Source organism: Notothenia coriiceps, unplaced genomic scaffold (assembly GCF_000735185.1).
Source record: "Notothenia coriiceps isolate Sejong01 unplaced genomic scaffold, NC01 NC01_scaffold00037246, whole genome shotgun sequence".
NCBI classification, from domain to species: domain Eukaryota; kingdom Metazoa; phylum Chordata; class Actinopteri; order Perciformes; family Nototheniidae; genus Notothenia; species Notothenia coriiceps.
The window spans coordinates 25,749,724-25,764,096 of NW_011369947.1; the positions used below are offsets into that span (position 1 = coordinate 25,749,724).

The 14,373-nt window shown below is 39.4% G+C and overlaps 1 protein-coding gene across 13 annotated transcripts in view; it reads left to right on the forward strand.

Moving 5' to 3' along the window:
* Positions 1 to 13,126, forward strand: part of mbnl1 (muscleblind-like splicing regulator 1) — a 42,769-nt gene extending 29,643 nt beyond the window's left edge. For 6 of the 13 annotated variants that reach the window (XM_010795337.1, XM_010795336.1, XM_010795335.1 and 3 more), the window contains 10 exons: positions 1,702 to 1,917; positions 2,103 to 2,324; positions 3,691 to 3,930; positions 4,883 to 4,936; positions 6,136 to 6,289; positions 7,593 to 7,628; positions 8,401 to 8,480; positions 8,854 to 8,880; positions 9,537 to 9,608; positions 9,727 to 13,126. In XM_010795337.1, the coding sequence (XP_010793639.1) occupies positions 1,702 to 1,917; positions 2,103 to 2,324; positions 3,691 to 3,930; positions 4,883 to 4,936; positions 6,136 to 6,289; positions 7,593 to 7,628; positions 8,401 to 8,480; positions 8,854 to 8,880; positions 9,537 to 9,593 (1,086 nt within the window). In that variant the 3' untranslated portion in view covers positions 9,594 to 9,608; positions 9,727 to 13,126. The remainder of the gene's footprint in view (positions 1 to 1,701; positions 1,918 to 2,102; positions 2,325 to 3,690; positions 3,931 to 4,882; positions 4,937 to 6,135; positions 6,290 to 7,592; positions 7,629 to 8,400; positions 8,481 to 8,853; positions 8,881 to 9,536; positions 9,609 to 9,726) is intronic. The other 7 variants (XM_010795340.1, XM_010795339.1, XM_010795342.1 and 4 more) reach the window with 7 other exon arrangements.
* The last annotated feature ends 1,247 nt before the right edge of the window (positions 13,127 to 14,373 follow it).

Genomic DNA, 14,373 nt, shown 5'->3' on the forward strand with positions numbered 1-14,373 from the left:
GGAATCCAAATGAATTAATCCTGAGTCCAATAACCCCCCCCCTTGTGTGTGGGGGGGGGGGCGCAACTTCCAACAGGAGTCATTTGGGGGGGCTCTTGGGAAAGAAAACCCTGGTCTACAGTACACTACATCTTTTTAAAGTTAAAACTCTTAACTATATTACAGGCCTCAACTAAAATTACAAATTGGAAAATGAAGATATCCCTAAGCGTAATACCTTGTATGCTTAATTAATCGTTTTTTAATCGCAATTACGATTTTGGCTTGCAACGGTTATGAAATCAACGTAATCTAAATAAAACGATTTTTTAAAATTATTTATTCATTTAAAAAAATAATATTATTTTTGTATTGGTTTTTCAATTGAATTATACAAACAGTTCAGGGTAATCAACTGTTAAAAACATACTACACATTTTTCTTTTCAATAAATGGATGTTTTCAAAGTAAATGGATAATCTTTTTTAATAATCGTGATATCAATTATTGACCCAAATTATCGAGATTATGATTTTTGCCATAATCGAGCAGCCCTAATACCTTGTGTATTTATATTTTATATTTATCCGTTTATTTATCAGGGACAGCGAACAAAATACGACATTTCTGTAAATGCGCCAGTTAGCAAGAAGCCTATTTTTCATCTGGAATTCAAGTAGACTACACATCTGAAAGAGGCCCCCACTGTCATTAAAGTGTCCCCCTCTCTGCTCCTTATCCCCCACCCCTTTCCCTCGCACCTGTCCGGTGCTCCAGTGTCAGTGAAAGTGAAGGAGATTTGAGGGGAATGGAGTCATGACAGGATACAGAGATGAATCCCAGTGGGGGCCAGCTCTGTCAGCAAGTGTTGAGCCCAGGCTGCCTCGGTCAGCTCAGCTGTGCCTCAGGACTGAAAGTAAATCTTCTTGCTTAAACTGGTGACCTGAGTGTGTGTGTGTTTGTCTTATATTTGTGTGACGTGTATCCGCCACCTGTTATCCGAACATGACCCCGATGTGTATGCATTCTTGCTTGCGTGAGGATGTGCGTGTGTGACTCCTCTCCAGACTGAAGGTATAATTGGACACAGCAAAAAGGGATACCTGACTTTGATAATGATTTGAAGACTCTCAAGTGTGACCTCAGGATGACTGCTGATACATTATATGGGGACAATATGTGGGAATTATTTATAGCGTTAGACATATAACCAAGATGGGAGTTTGTAGAGCAGCACTAGTGTGTGTCATGACCTCCTGTGGCTTGCACACATACATATATCTCTGCTGGGACTGGAAAAAGCTAGCCGCTAACAATCAGTGCTAGGCTCGTCTTAGACCTAATGTGAATTTGGTATTAAATTGAGCAATTCTCCATGTTATGATGTTACACATAAGCCAAAATGAACCTGCTTCCTATCTGCCATAATCAGATTGTAATTTTTTAAAAGGCCAGTGAATATGGTCATGTTATTTTTACAGTAGCTCAGAATGGACAAACCAAACATTGACATTGCTATTCTTTAGCCTTAAAGCTACAATGTTGACAGAGTGCAAGTAAACATAGTAAAGATACTCCTACAAAGGGTTTACTCTGGTAGTTTTAACATATCCTTGTTCATAAATTGCAAGAATATTGATTTTCCTTGTGATTGCAGTGAATAAGCATCCTGAGTTTATGTGTCATTCTGACTCAGTTTCCCCCTCTGCTTTCGTCCTTCAGGGCCGTTGTTCCAGGGAGAACTGCAAGTACCTGCACCCTCCTGCCCACTTAAAGACCCAGCTGGAGATCAATGGCAGAAACAACTTGATCCAGCAGAAGAACATGGCTATGCTCGCCCAACAGATGCATCTCGCAAACGCCATGATGCCTGGCACGCAGCTATCACCTATGGTGAGAGGATACACACGTATGAACACACCACAGCTACTGCCCACGGTGAGAACGCATACGTGTAAAAGCTCACCCATGTACAGCTCCTTCACTGTCTGCGTGGCTCTTTTCGTCTTCTGATTTGTCTTCAGTCAGTCCCTCTCTTTTCCCATAAGCTCACAGTTTGTGGCTTGTGTGTACATGATGTCATGTTATTTTATTCCCCTGCTTTTACTTTTGCTCTCTTCCAGCCAATGTTCTCGATGTCGCCAGGCATGGCCACCAATGCCAGTGCAGCAGCAGCTGCCGCCGCAGCCTTTAATCCCTACCTGAGCCCCATGTCACCAGGCCTGATGCCCCAGGATATCATGCCCAGCACCCAGGTCCTCATGGCCTCCAGCCCCAACATGAGCCAAGTCCCCAACGCTGCCGCCGCTGCAGCCCAGAAGCTGCTGAGAACAGATAGACTTGAGGTAACACACACACTGATGAATGTAACCTGAACTTTTCAGCATTTTATGGAGCATATAATCAACCCACTCCTTCCTAAGAGTTTCAGGAAAACTAATCAAATCTACTTCATGGTGTGTTTTTCGTTGGGAGTGGAGTGGCACAGGATGATAATGAGCCTGTAAACAAGACAAGTGTTGTTAACAAGTGGTTTAACAAGCATAAGAATAACGGCACTCTTTTTTACACTTGGATTACTGTGTCTGAGGCGATATGGTAATATTAATAGCCAGTACCATTATGCAAAGAAGAAGGTGATTAAAATAAAACCATAAATCCCATAAACTGCAGTATTTCATCAGATGATGAAGCCAAGTGCATTCTAAGAAGTGGTTGTAATTAAGAGTTGTTACTTTTTTTGTTTCAACTCATTCTCATTTACTCTGCCTCATCTATTTCCGGTACAGTTTGTGCTCTCACACTGTACGCTTCACCAAATACCATTAGAGAAGCACGGGAGGTGAGCCTGAACTTGTTTTATAATGATTTTAGTGGAAAAGGCCTTAATGATTTCCTCAGCTACAGTAATAGTATAGCAACTGTAAAGTCAAGTAAAAGTCCTTCCTGTACCGTAGCTGCTAGTGTCATTGTTGAGTCAACTAGTGCATGTTGTAGGATATGTTCAAGTCAGTAACGTTAAAGGGCAAAGTGCAAATCCAAGAGTTTTTAATTGTCTTTCCTGAAACATTTATCAGAGTTCAACCACACCTCATAGCAGGGTAGATATCAGGAGAGTAAAACCCATGTGCTCATGCTACATGTCGTGTAAAAGAAGGTGCTGCCCTCTGGTGTCTCACTTACAAAAAAAAAAATATTTTTCAGATTCTCAAGCTCCAACAAACACATAACTATTCCTGATAAAAGAAAGAAAATATATAACAATCAAGGATTATTGTGTTAAAGTTTCAGCACTTGCCTCAATGTGATATATATTCACGTCAAAGCACAGGAAATCTATACCGAACCGTTTCAGTCAAACAGGAAGTGCACGGTATATATCTGTACAGATCGTTAGTTTGGTGTAAAAGGATACTGCAGAGAGGAAGGCCTAGAAAATGATTTACACAGCAAGAAGAATCTGACCTTGCAAAGCATTTTAATCCACTTATTAGTCTGCAGCTCTCATGCATTTTTAAAAGTAATGGATGTGTTTAGCTACACAGTGTTACATCACAAAGTGAAGGCTTGATGAATAATAATTCATATATTCTACATAAAGGCAACAGGCAGGACATATTCTACGTGGCACCGTTTTTTGTTATATCCACATGCTTCGCTGAATACGTAGATAGCTCCACATCTTTTCAATCTTTTTTTTTTACTTTCCAGGTGTGTCGTGAATATCAGAGGGGCAACTGCTCTCGCGGGGAGACCGACTGTCGCTTCTCCCACCCCGCAGACAGCACCATGATCGACACCAACGACAACACCGTCACCGTGTGCATGGACTACATCAAGGGTCGGTGCTCTCGGGAAAAGTGCAAGTACTTTCACCCACCGGCTCATCTGCAGGCCAAAATAAAGGCTGCCCAGCACCAGGTGAACCAGGCCACAGCCGCTGCGGCAATGGTGAGCAGTCTGTACAAGCGTGGACACACACATTCACACAGCAGGCTGAAAGGAGCTTTAAAGTTATTGCTTTTTATATTAGGGCTATTTATTAAAAGTTCAAACTCCCTGGAGGAAATACTTTTCTGTGGCTCATACTTCCATGTTGGTATTATTTAGTTCTGCTTTTGCCAGGTCAAATTTGAAAGGTCCTTAACTTGGTGTGGGTAAAATCTGCTCAGGACAGCATGATATGAAGAAGGATGGAACAATGGTACGTTATTTCTCAATTAGTTATTTATTTTCCTAACCAGAAAAAAAAAGGGTCCTTCTTCATCTCATCCTGGAACACAAGCCGGTCAGTTCCTCTCTCTCTGATGGTCGTATATGTGACTCCATTGTTTCTGTACTTCCTACGGTATCACTTCTCTTCCTCTATTTTTTGAAAAGGGTTCATTGTGCTTTCTCACAGTAACAGCACCTGGCTCGCTTCTGTTGATCAGTGATTTACTCATGCTCCTATTGATATAGTGTGAGGCAGAGAGCTTTGAGCTAATGGTTGTCATGTGGAATTGACTACGATGCGTACAGTTAAACAGAAACCATGTGGATTTTACTTTATAGTCTGATCGATACAAGCCACGAAAAGAAATATTAGAATAAGATTCTCATCGCTATATTCATCCATCTTTGTGTGACAGTAACTAATGTAGTTTGGTAGTTATCATTGATTATTGACGATGATTTAACTATAGAGCAGTAGGGCTAGTTTCCAAACTGTGCATGCCTTAGTCCTGTTATCCCCTTGTATATTGCATTCCAATGATTTGTTTTTTTATTTGTTTTTGTTTTTTCTCACCTATACCCAAACTGCACTGCTGCCCCCATGATGCACCTCTGCTTGCTGGTTTATGTTAATGCGCTTGAACCCCATTGGCCATTGCCATCATGTGCTCGCTGCCTGCTAATTAAGACTCAGTCGGCTGTCAAATCACTGAAGCGACCCCTCGACGCAACCTTTGACCTGGTACTATGACCTTTCACCTTTTAGCTTGGCATGTGGCTTTGTTGTAGAGCAGTGTTTTAACCAAAGATACCTAGCTATTTTTGTCGTCGTTGTCTCAGTGCAATGTCTGTTTTTTCCTCCTGCTGATCTGTCCTTATTGCCTGTGATAAAATGATTGTGGCTTTTGTGGATCCGACCCCAAACAACTAACTTCTTGTAGAAATGACTTGAAATACAAATGAAATGTATAATTAGGAGCCACAATCAGTTCATCACATGTAGCCTATTTAACAAAAGTCAGCGAGGGCTAGGGAAGTAGAGCTTCTTTAACGGTTGCATGGCTTCAGTCTTACGTCCAGAGTCAGTGGTCAGTGTTGTGGAGCAGCTCAATCAAATGTGTGCATGTCTGTGTTGCTAGTGCATGTCAGATGGATAAGGGTGGGGCTAAGAGAAACAGTCTTTATAACCAAACAGTACTGATCCCACCATAACAAATGATGACAGTTCAAATGATTGTTCACTCCATCATCAAATCTTGTCACAGATATTCAGACCTCAAAGATGGCCTCATGCCGAGACCAAATCCACCTTCAGAGTGTTTTATGTTGAAAACTTTCACAATCACAAAAAACGTCTTTTACATCTGACTTATGTCCCTTGGCTTGAGACCATTTTTGACATTGGTCTGAGAGTGAACCATCACTTAAACATGGCTTACACAGTTTATCATGGAGCTAGCAGTGCAGCCTCCCTCTCTCTGTGCTTCCTACCTGTTCCACCCCCTGTTAGCAGCCTTATTGTTTTAATAGTTAATGCTTGCTCATGTTGCATTTCGTCAAATCTAGGAAAACAAAGTTAACAATCAAAATGAAGATGAAATGTAATGAATATATGAATGCTTGTTAGCCAGTAGCTCCAGTAGGCACCATGCTCCTGCTTGTGTAGTAATCGTGTCAGACTGCTGCTTGCTTGCTACTGATGATATGACGATATTGTTGTTGTTGTTGTTGTTGTTGTTGTTGTACACAAAAGGATATTGTCATGCTGTTTTTACGATGTTGTCTAACGTATGTACCTTTTTTGTTTCCTTTCCCGTTTTTGCCTCTTTCCAACACATCCTTTCTCTCTTTTCCACGCAACTCTCTCTCTCTATCTATCTCTTTTCTTTTTTTCTTTTTTTTTTCTTTTTTTTACTGTCCTCCCTCCCTCTGGCTGGGCAGGGCATCGCTCCTAGTGTCATGGCTCCCATGCCCAAGCGGGCAGCCCTGGAGAAGGCCAACGGGGCCTCTGCCATGTTTAACACCAGCATGCTCCAGTACCAACAGGCCCTGGCCAGCATGCAGTATCAGCAGCAGGCTGCTTTCCTCCCATCAGGTACGGCTCCCAAAGACACCTCCACTAGTGCTCCGAGCACCCAGGAGACGCCTGGATCCGTCTAACCGGCTCCTGCTTGTCTGGGGCTGGGCAAAGTTGTAGAACGCAGGGCAGAGCAGTTTGGTTGTGGATTATTTATCAACTTTTGTTGTCTTCTGATAGAGGGAAGTTACAAAGATAGTCAAACATATTACATAACATAAAAGCTCTAGATCACGGGTCTTCAACAGGTGGTTTGTGATCCTTAGTGTGTCGTCAATGTTACTGCAGGAGGGATCATTTGATGTTTTCTTGGTTAATTGTATTATTAGTTACTTAAGATGTCTAAAAATACATGTTAGTTTCATGAATCCGACATATTATGAGCAAATATAAATAGGCCAATAAAAAAAAAAGACCCAATTTCATTTACACAACATTGATGATAGTCTGGTTGCTACCCATGAATCCCACTTGGGCTGGCTAACCAGTTAGCTAAGGGTACAAGCTATTATTAAATACCATATAAGAAATACCATAACATTATACATGCTACTTAAAGCCACCACACATTATTGCAGGCCCAGTTTCATTAGCAACTGGATTTAGATATGTAGGGGGGGGGGGTCCTAATTGAGGACTGAGACCTTAAAAACGTTGAAGACCCCTGCTCTAGATTTCATTATAGCCCAGAGAGGGTCAGTGCTTTAAGATATCTGTGCATTATGCTTTGTATGGCACTGCATGGCCACTAGATGTTAAGAATGTGTTAGAAAATGTCTACTAATTACTTTAATCAAACTTCCCTTAGCTACCTGCTCCTCCTAGTACATGCAGGATAAGAGAGGAAAGCATGGATGTTTGAACGAGAAATGATAGAACTGATGAAAGTGTGTATTTTGATGAGAAACGTTGCTTTGGCTGCAGCTGGGAAGAGCGGGTTTAGGACGGGTTGGTTAATGGCAACTAGCTGCAGGGACTGGCTTCTGTACACGTCTGCTGTTCTCCTCACTTCTGTCTCGAGTGTGTATATAATGTTTAATAGGTAATGGTTACTATGATAACCGCACTATCAATCTTGTTGCATTACACATTAATATGCAATGCACTTCAGACAAAAGTGTAGATCCTCACTCTTATTTAATTAACAGATATGATGAGTTCGCAAATTCGCCTTTTCCAATCACTGATGACTGTGTCCAGGAGATATTAACCTTTGTTCCCACCTTTTCTCTCCCCCTCACTCTAACGAACCTTGTGATGGGCTGTTTTGATTTCTCTTCCCCTATCCAATCCACTTCCTGTTGCACTGCATGATGGGCAGGCTCAATATTCTGCATGGCACCTACAGCCAGCGTTGGTAGGTTCCAGCTTTCCTTCTTCAGTTGTCTGTAACCTCATGTCTGTGACTCGCACGTCATCAAAAATTAACCGCCCTGAAAATGTTCTATCATGTGATTATAGATGAGTGATTTTTATATGACATTTGGTGACCTGTGAGTGACTGTTTTGGTTGCATTTTTGTGATTTGAAGGATAATTAAGAGTCCAAACAAGCATAGGCATATCGTTTTTTAAATGTTTCTGATTATTTGTGTGGCGGCTATTCTTTTTTCAAATCAATTTAAATCACCTTTTTATTCATTTCTTTGTGCGCACACCTACTACACATTGCATTACCACTCTTGTTTTCATTCTCACTCTAAACTTGGCTTTTGGCTGGTCTAACCTGACATCTAATGAAACATGATTGAAAAAGATATTATTTTAAAACAAACAAAAAAAGAGGGAGTTCTGTTGTAACCCCTTATCCCCTCTGCCTTTATTGGTAACATAACTCTTTTAGAACTTTTTAAGGCGCACTCTTCTGGTGTTTACCACCAAAGTACAGTATTGGTTGTTTAATAATACACACACACACAAGTGGAAGTTTGTCACTGCTTTTGCTGCAGCTTCTCTGTGTCACGTCAAATCACAAGACCTCTTATCAGTGTTGGCAGAGGGAAGAAAGGGAACCAGTTATATCAAATCTCTCTCTGACTCCCCCTCCTCCTTCCCCTATTTGTGTGGTGTGTTTGTGGCTACACTGCTCCTCTGTGTATTTATGCTTACCTGATTTTCCCTCCAAAAAAGTTCCCATGATGCATGGTGGTTCTCCAGGCTCTGCAGCCACCGCATCTGCCACAAGCCCCTTCCAAACTGCCTCCAATCAGGTTTGCACCACTACAGTCTCTCTCTCTCTCTCTCTCTCTCTCTCTCTCTCTCTCTCTCTCTCTCTCTCTCTCTCACACTCATCTCTTTCCTTTATTGCACATGGATGATCTGGGGATGCTTGTGTCTAATAGTGAGGGGTGGGTTGGGTAACGGGCAGTACTCCCTCTTGTTGGCCTACACTAGAGTCCAACATGTCAACACATATCATACTGTGACAAGTTTGAACTCTAACCACAATAATCAATATGTTTTTTTAAGTTTCTTAGATCTATCTGTCTTTCTGGTAAAACATACTGTATTGTATATAATGTTTGTTCCCATGTAACCTCGATTTTTGTCCTTTCCCCTTTTGAGGACACTTCCTTATCAAAGTTGACTACCAACGAATACATGCAATTGGTATGTATGAGGTCGTTTTTTCAAAATGTTAGAGCCATTCCCACAAGTCGCTTCCTGTGCCCTTTGGTGCTTGGCTTTTTTCTCTTCTCTCCCCCCCCCCCCTCCGCTGCTTCCAGCTTTACCATTTTCCCTGTTTTCAAAAGCTGGACATATCCATTACTAAAGTCAGAAAAGTAAAAACAGTAACTGTAAGAAGAATCTGCCTTCAGTTCTGTTAGAACGCATTTTGTAAGCAGATAGGTATTGCACAACTTCAAAATGCCATAAAAACACTTTGTAGGATGAATCATCATGTAACCAGTTTGAACAAGGATCCTATTTCTGCATTTTACTGAGGCGTGCAGGTCAACAACATGGAGGACTTATATCTGCATGTGGTAGCCACCTCACTGCCAGTTTCCCTCTGCACCCCCCATCTCTCCCTTCCCTCCTGCTGTCCAGTAGTGTGTGTTGATTCTCTTTACATGTCACGACCTAACCTGTAGCCAAATAGCTTTTTCTATTGTTCTCATCTGCGTCCCTTTTCAGTAAGGAACTCGTCTTAATGCGAGAGGATGTGGTTCAAATGTATTGTTTGTGTTGTCGGTCAGCGTCTGCTTTGAGTGTTTTTTGTTTGGGATGTATTTATAAGATTGCTGTCTGTTCTCTACCCCCAGATTCCAATAATATCTGCAGATCATCTGAATAGTCACAAGTACTTGACTCAAATGTAGTTCCTCTCAAGAACAGTGAGTTCCTATTTCAATCCTCATATTCTTTCTGCTCATGCACATGTATAGCTTTCTGTCTAATTCAGTCCTAAAACTTAAAGACCTTTTTTGAAGCATAATCTGTCATGTTTTACAGATCAAATGAATGTGTGCTGGCACCGTCCAAGCCAAAAGAGTTCAGCCTATATGTACATAACCGACGAGGAGGGTCTGCCATCTCTTAGCCGGTCGACGGCGATGGTCTCATCACACTTGTAAACATCAAAGGTGCAACACATGATCTGTGCCATCTTCCCACATATCAATCTCAAGAAGAATTTGATATCAAATTCAACGTCCAGCCAAAAGAAGGGGATTTCTTGGTGCCGGGTCAGTGTGTGTCCCTCTGTGGGAAGCGTTCACATTACACCTCTGTGTCTGACTAAATCATAGCACTCAATCTGTTCTAATTGGTATCATTAACACACACGCAGAAGGTCAAGAGCGGGGTTGTATAAAAGCAACATCCAGTGCTGGTACGTTAGTAGACCAAGATTATTTTTTATTTGTTCTGCTTTATATATATTTTTTAAATTGATAGCCATATTTCATAGTTTACAAGTGTAATGCAAACATGCAGCTTGAATATGAATTAAAATCTGAAAGGCACAATTATTTGAAGAGGAATTGTATTCTCCAAAAGAATGACGCATGTACAGTATTGTGTTTTTACGGCTACTAGTGAAACTAGATGATGAAATGAGGGTCTTGGACGTATGAATGTTCTGGGTAAACCAACATACCTGTGTACCTTGAAAGCACAGCCAGGCTTTTTCTCACCTTGACATGTGCCATCAAGGCCATACAGCTAAAAACCAGAGTGTTATCTCAGCAGTGTTATTTGTTTACCGATGGTAAACTTTTTTTGTATGGTTCTTTTTGTATTGTTTGGTTTCAGAATCTCCGTTGCGTGTTTTTCTTTTTTTTACGTTCAATGTCAATGATTAATTCATTTAGAAGTGGGGTTCTCGCCAAATTTGTGTTTCTTTTGTTGACGTTTCTATCTTTTAAAATCAAAAATGGAGGGTTTTTTGTCATGCCTCTTTTCATAGACTAGTGATGGTTTTTATTTGTTGGGATTACGTTGTGTAAGTCCATTGACTCTAAAGCCTGGTTCAGAAGAGGGTGTAGCTTTAATTGACATTGTGTTACCTTGTTCTGCCTCTTTTAAAGAGGAGCGACTCTAAAACTGTGCCTCAAAGAAGCACCGTTGAGCCATGTATTGATGAGAAATTACAACATCAGACCCAAAGGTCTATTAGGTCATTTAAACCACATGTGCACTTGAATGATTGTTTGTCTGGTCACCCTGTTTTGATTTCACAACTCATCCTAAGTGAAGTTTCGCTTTTGAGGAAACGTTTCCAAGTAAAAAATGGAAGTTCTTACTCACTTGTAGATCTGACTACAGAAACCAAAGCACAGTTTTTCTCTCAATCATACTCATCGAGACTTACAGAAGCATCTCTCACGAGGCTTAAGAAAACATGTTTATCATCTGTCAATGTTATGATCACATCCCTTTTTGTTTTCAGAGAGGTGTTTAGTGTGTCTTTACCGATTGTAATTTACCTAACAAAGCCTTAGATTACAATTAATGGGCCCGAGCCCAATCAAATGTACTTTCAATCACCATGCAGGTAAAGAACACCAATGATGTTTTATAGATGTCTCACGTGCCGCTTCTGATCTCTTTCTTTTCTTTTTGGTTCTTTCTCTCTATGTAAAAGTAACAATTACTCTCTTAAATTTCATTGAACTTCTGTGTTATGTACTACTTAAGGATTTGAATCTATTTGAGGTATGTAGTTGTAGATTTTTCTTTTTTTGCCTTACTATATATTACTTGACAACATTGATATAGCCGTTGTAGATTTTGAGGTAGTATGACATTCATAACTTTTTCAAACCATATAAATGATCATGTGTTTTAAATATTCACTTCATTCATATAGCTGGATGTCTTTTACAGATGATGTTACATTATCAATTAATTTTGTTGATGAAAGACTTTTGATACAAGGAATGAGATCATTTAATTTGCTGCCACTGGCAGAGAAAAAAAAAAACTAATGTTTTAACCAACTTAGATTTTCCTTGTCACATGTCAAGATCACGTTTGAAAATATATTGTATTGAAATATAGATTGTCCATGTTTTAGAGTAAAAATTATTTTCTACTGTATCCATTTCAAAAAGATATGTACTTTTGTTTGAATATTTCTTAAGTTTGCCCTGAATGTCAGGCCAAAACGAGCAGTGAGATTGACGGGTCTTTGGATGTTGTGGATAGTGAGATTAGGAGAGAGAAGACTTCTCCAGACTGGAGAGGTCCGAAATGCTGCAGATGATGAGTTCTAACCTAAGGGACGAAGGTTGACTTTTTGCACTTCTGTATATAGTCAAATGAACAGAGAAAAAAATGTGTATCATATTGAGATATTATTTTGAATAAAAAAGATCTATAATTATAAGGAATTTTGTTAGATTAATTTAAATTCTTAAATTAGAAGACCAGCTAAAAAATAAACTTGCTTGCAAAGAAGGGCACTAGTTTCTTGGCCAATGCATTCAGAGAAAGCTATGCGCTTTTTGTCTTATTTTATCAATAGTATTGCAAGGGAATGTCGAAGGGGAATAAATCCCCATGTCATGCTTACTCCACCCCTCTTTTGGGATGACATATCCAATAATATCCATATCATTTGTTAGACTTGGTCACGCATCATTGCTGCTCCCATGGTACAGCTAAAACATACAACTCAAATTTGTTTGTATTTTCGTTTGATTTGAGTGCATGTAAAAGTACAAACATGTAAACAAAATAAAACGCATAGTTATGTAAAGCAAGATAACACATTCAGATTACAGAATACACAGTAATATGTATTTTTAATCAAATATACAAACAGTAGATAACAGCAGGGAGAAATAAAAACTTAAAAAACAAGTCATCTTACTCTTGTGTGTTAAAAATATTTTCCGAGCAAACACGTTATTTAAAGAATGATCAAATATTAGCACTCATCCACCCGGGTACTTTCTTATAGCCATATAATTACAGTCCACACTGACTCACGGGAAGTTGTTCGTGCCATCATAGCTGTGCACTCAGCAGGCGAAGGCTCACTATATACCAAACACGTATTTGGCAAATTAGTCTTTGAAATGAATGTAACAGTCACCTGGTCAACATGTTTCTGACCCGAGGCTGCTGTGTTTAGTTGCTACAGAACCAAAGCACCATTTTTCTCCAAACCAGATGTTCAGTCTCCTGGCTGGAGCCATGGTTTATCTTCCCTGCTGGGGGCACATGTACGCTTTGACTGCTTTTTACTTGTAAATGCAACCACCGATTATGTATTTGCTAACAGTTTCCTCACAATAATGTACTATTCTGCCTTCAGATTTGTTTATGCACATTTTATTGTTGCCATAATTGACTCTGAATCTGAATTTGAAATCTGAATAAAACAATATTTGATTTGCTCATGCAACAGGTGTGTGGTCACTGCCTCTGTGTGTGCTGGATGTGTGGGGTAGTGGGTATTTTAGTAAATGCAGATATTCTCAGTCAACCTTTTATTAATAAACATGTTAAAGAATACCATGTTGCTATAATGTACAGATTATCTGTCTTGCAGGTCAACCTTCAAGTATTGATTTCCCATTGAATTTTGCTTAATTCATATGAAGGGCACATGGATAGGTTGTTCTATATTCTTTCTGAACTTCAACCTTGAGGATTCAAAGTCAGCAAGACTGGAGCAGCTCCACAGAGAATGATATCATTATTAATTTAATTGATCGGCTAAGGGCATTATGTGCTTCATCTGGGTCAAAAGTGATAATAAAAAAAGATACATCAAGCACACATGAACTCGCAACATGCCTTCCATTGCACTGTGTATGAATATTTCACATAACATCTGGATCGTGAATTCATCCTACCATCGTTTGGAGAGTGTTTTCCATTTAGAAGGCATGGGTGTTATGTTAGCCAGTCTGGAATCCAGATATAAACGAAGATATTCTATTCCCACAAAACACAACCTGCTTCCATTCGTAAATTGTTTGAGATAAAGTTAAAACAAAAAGACATCATGTTCTTTTCAGAAACAGGGTACTTTTCCAGGCTGTATTTGTTATCATTATGCTGCGACACCATGGTGACTTTTTGGATGTCTATAGATGATCTGATGGGATTATAAAAACAGATCAAGATCAATAAATAATAGAAACCTCATGGTTCCTGTTGTGTACAACTTCATTTAGATGCTATTCAGAAAACTAAATAATAATATTCTGTGATCATGTAAACTTCCTTATATCATTTGATGAGGACACAAAGGTAGGATAAGATGTACTTTATTGATCCCAATTTGGGAAATGTTTGCGTTGCAGCAGCATAAAAGACAAGGCTTTGCACATAAGATACATTAAAAGAGTAGAAATAAACAATTCTAAAATGTAAACATTTCAAAATAGAAATAAAACAGCATTAAAAAAAAGTATAACAAATATAAAGTTGAAATACCAACAACAATATAATGCAGGATATGTTACAACAGTGACATAGCATCACTAAACACCATCATACAATCTCCTCAATACAAAGAAAATGTGGTAACAATATCTAATGTGAATTTAATTGTAAGGCCTTCAATTGATGCATTGTCATAGGTAAACGTATAATAATAATAATAATAATAATAATAATAATAATAATAATAATAATAATAAT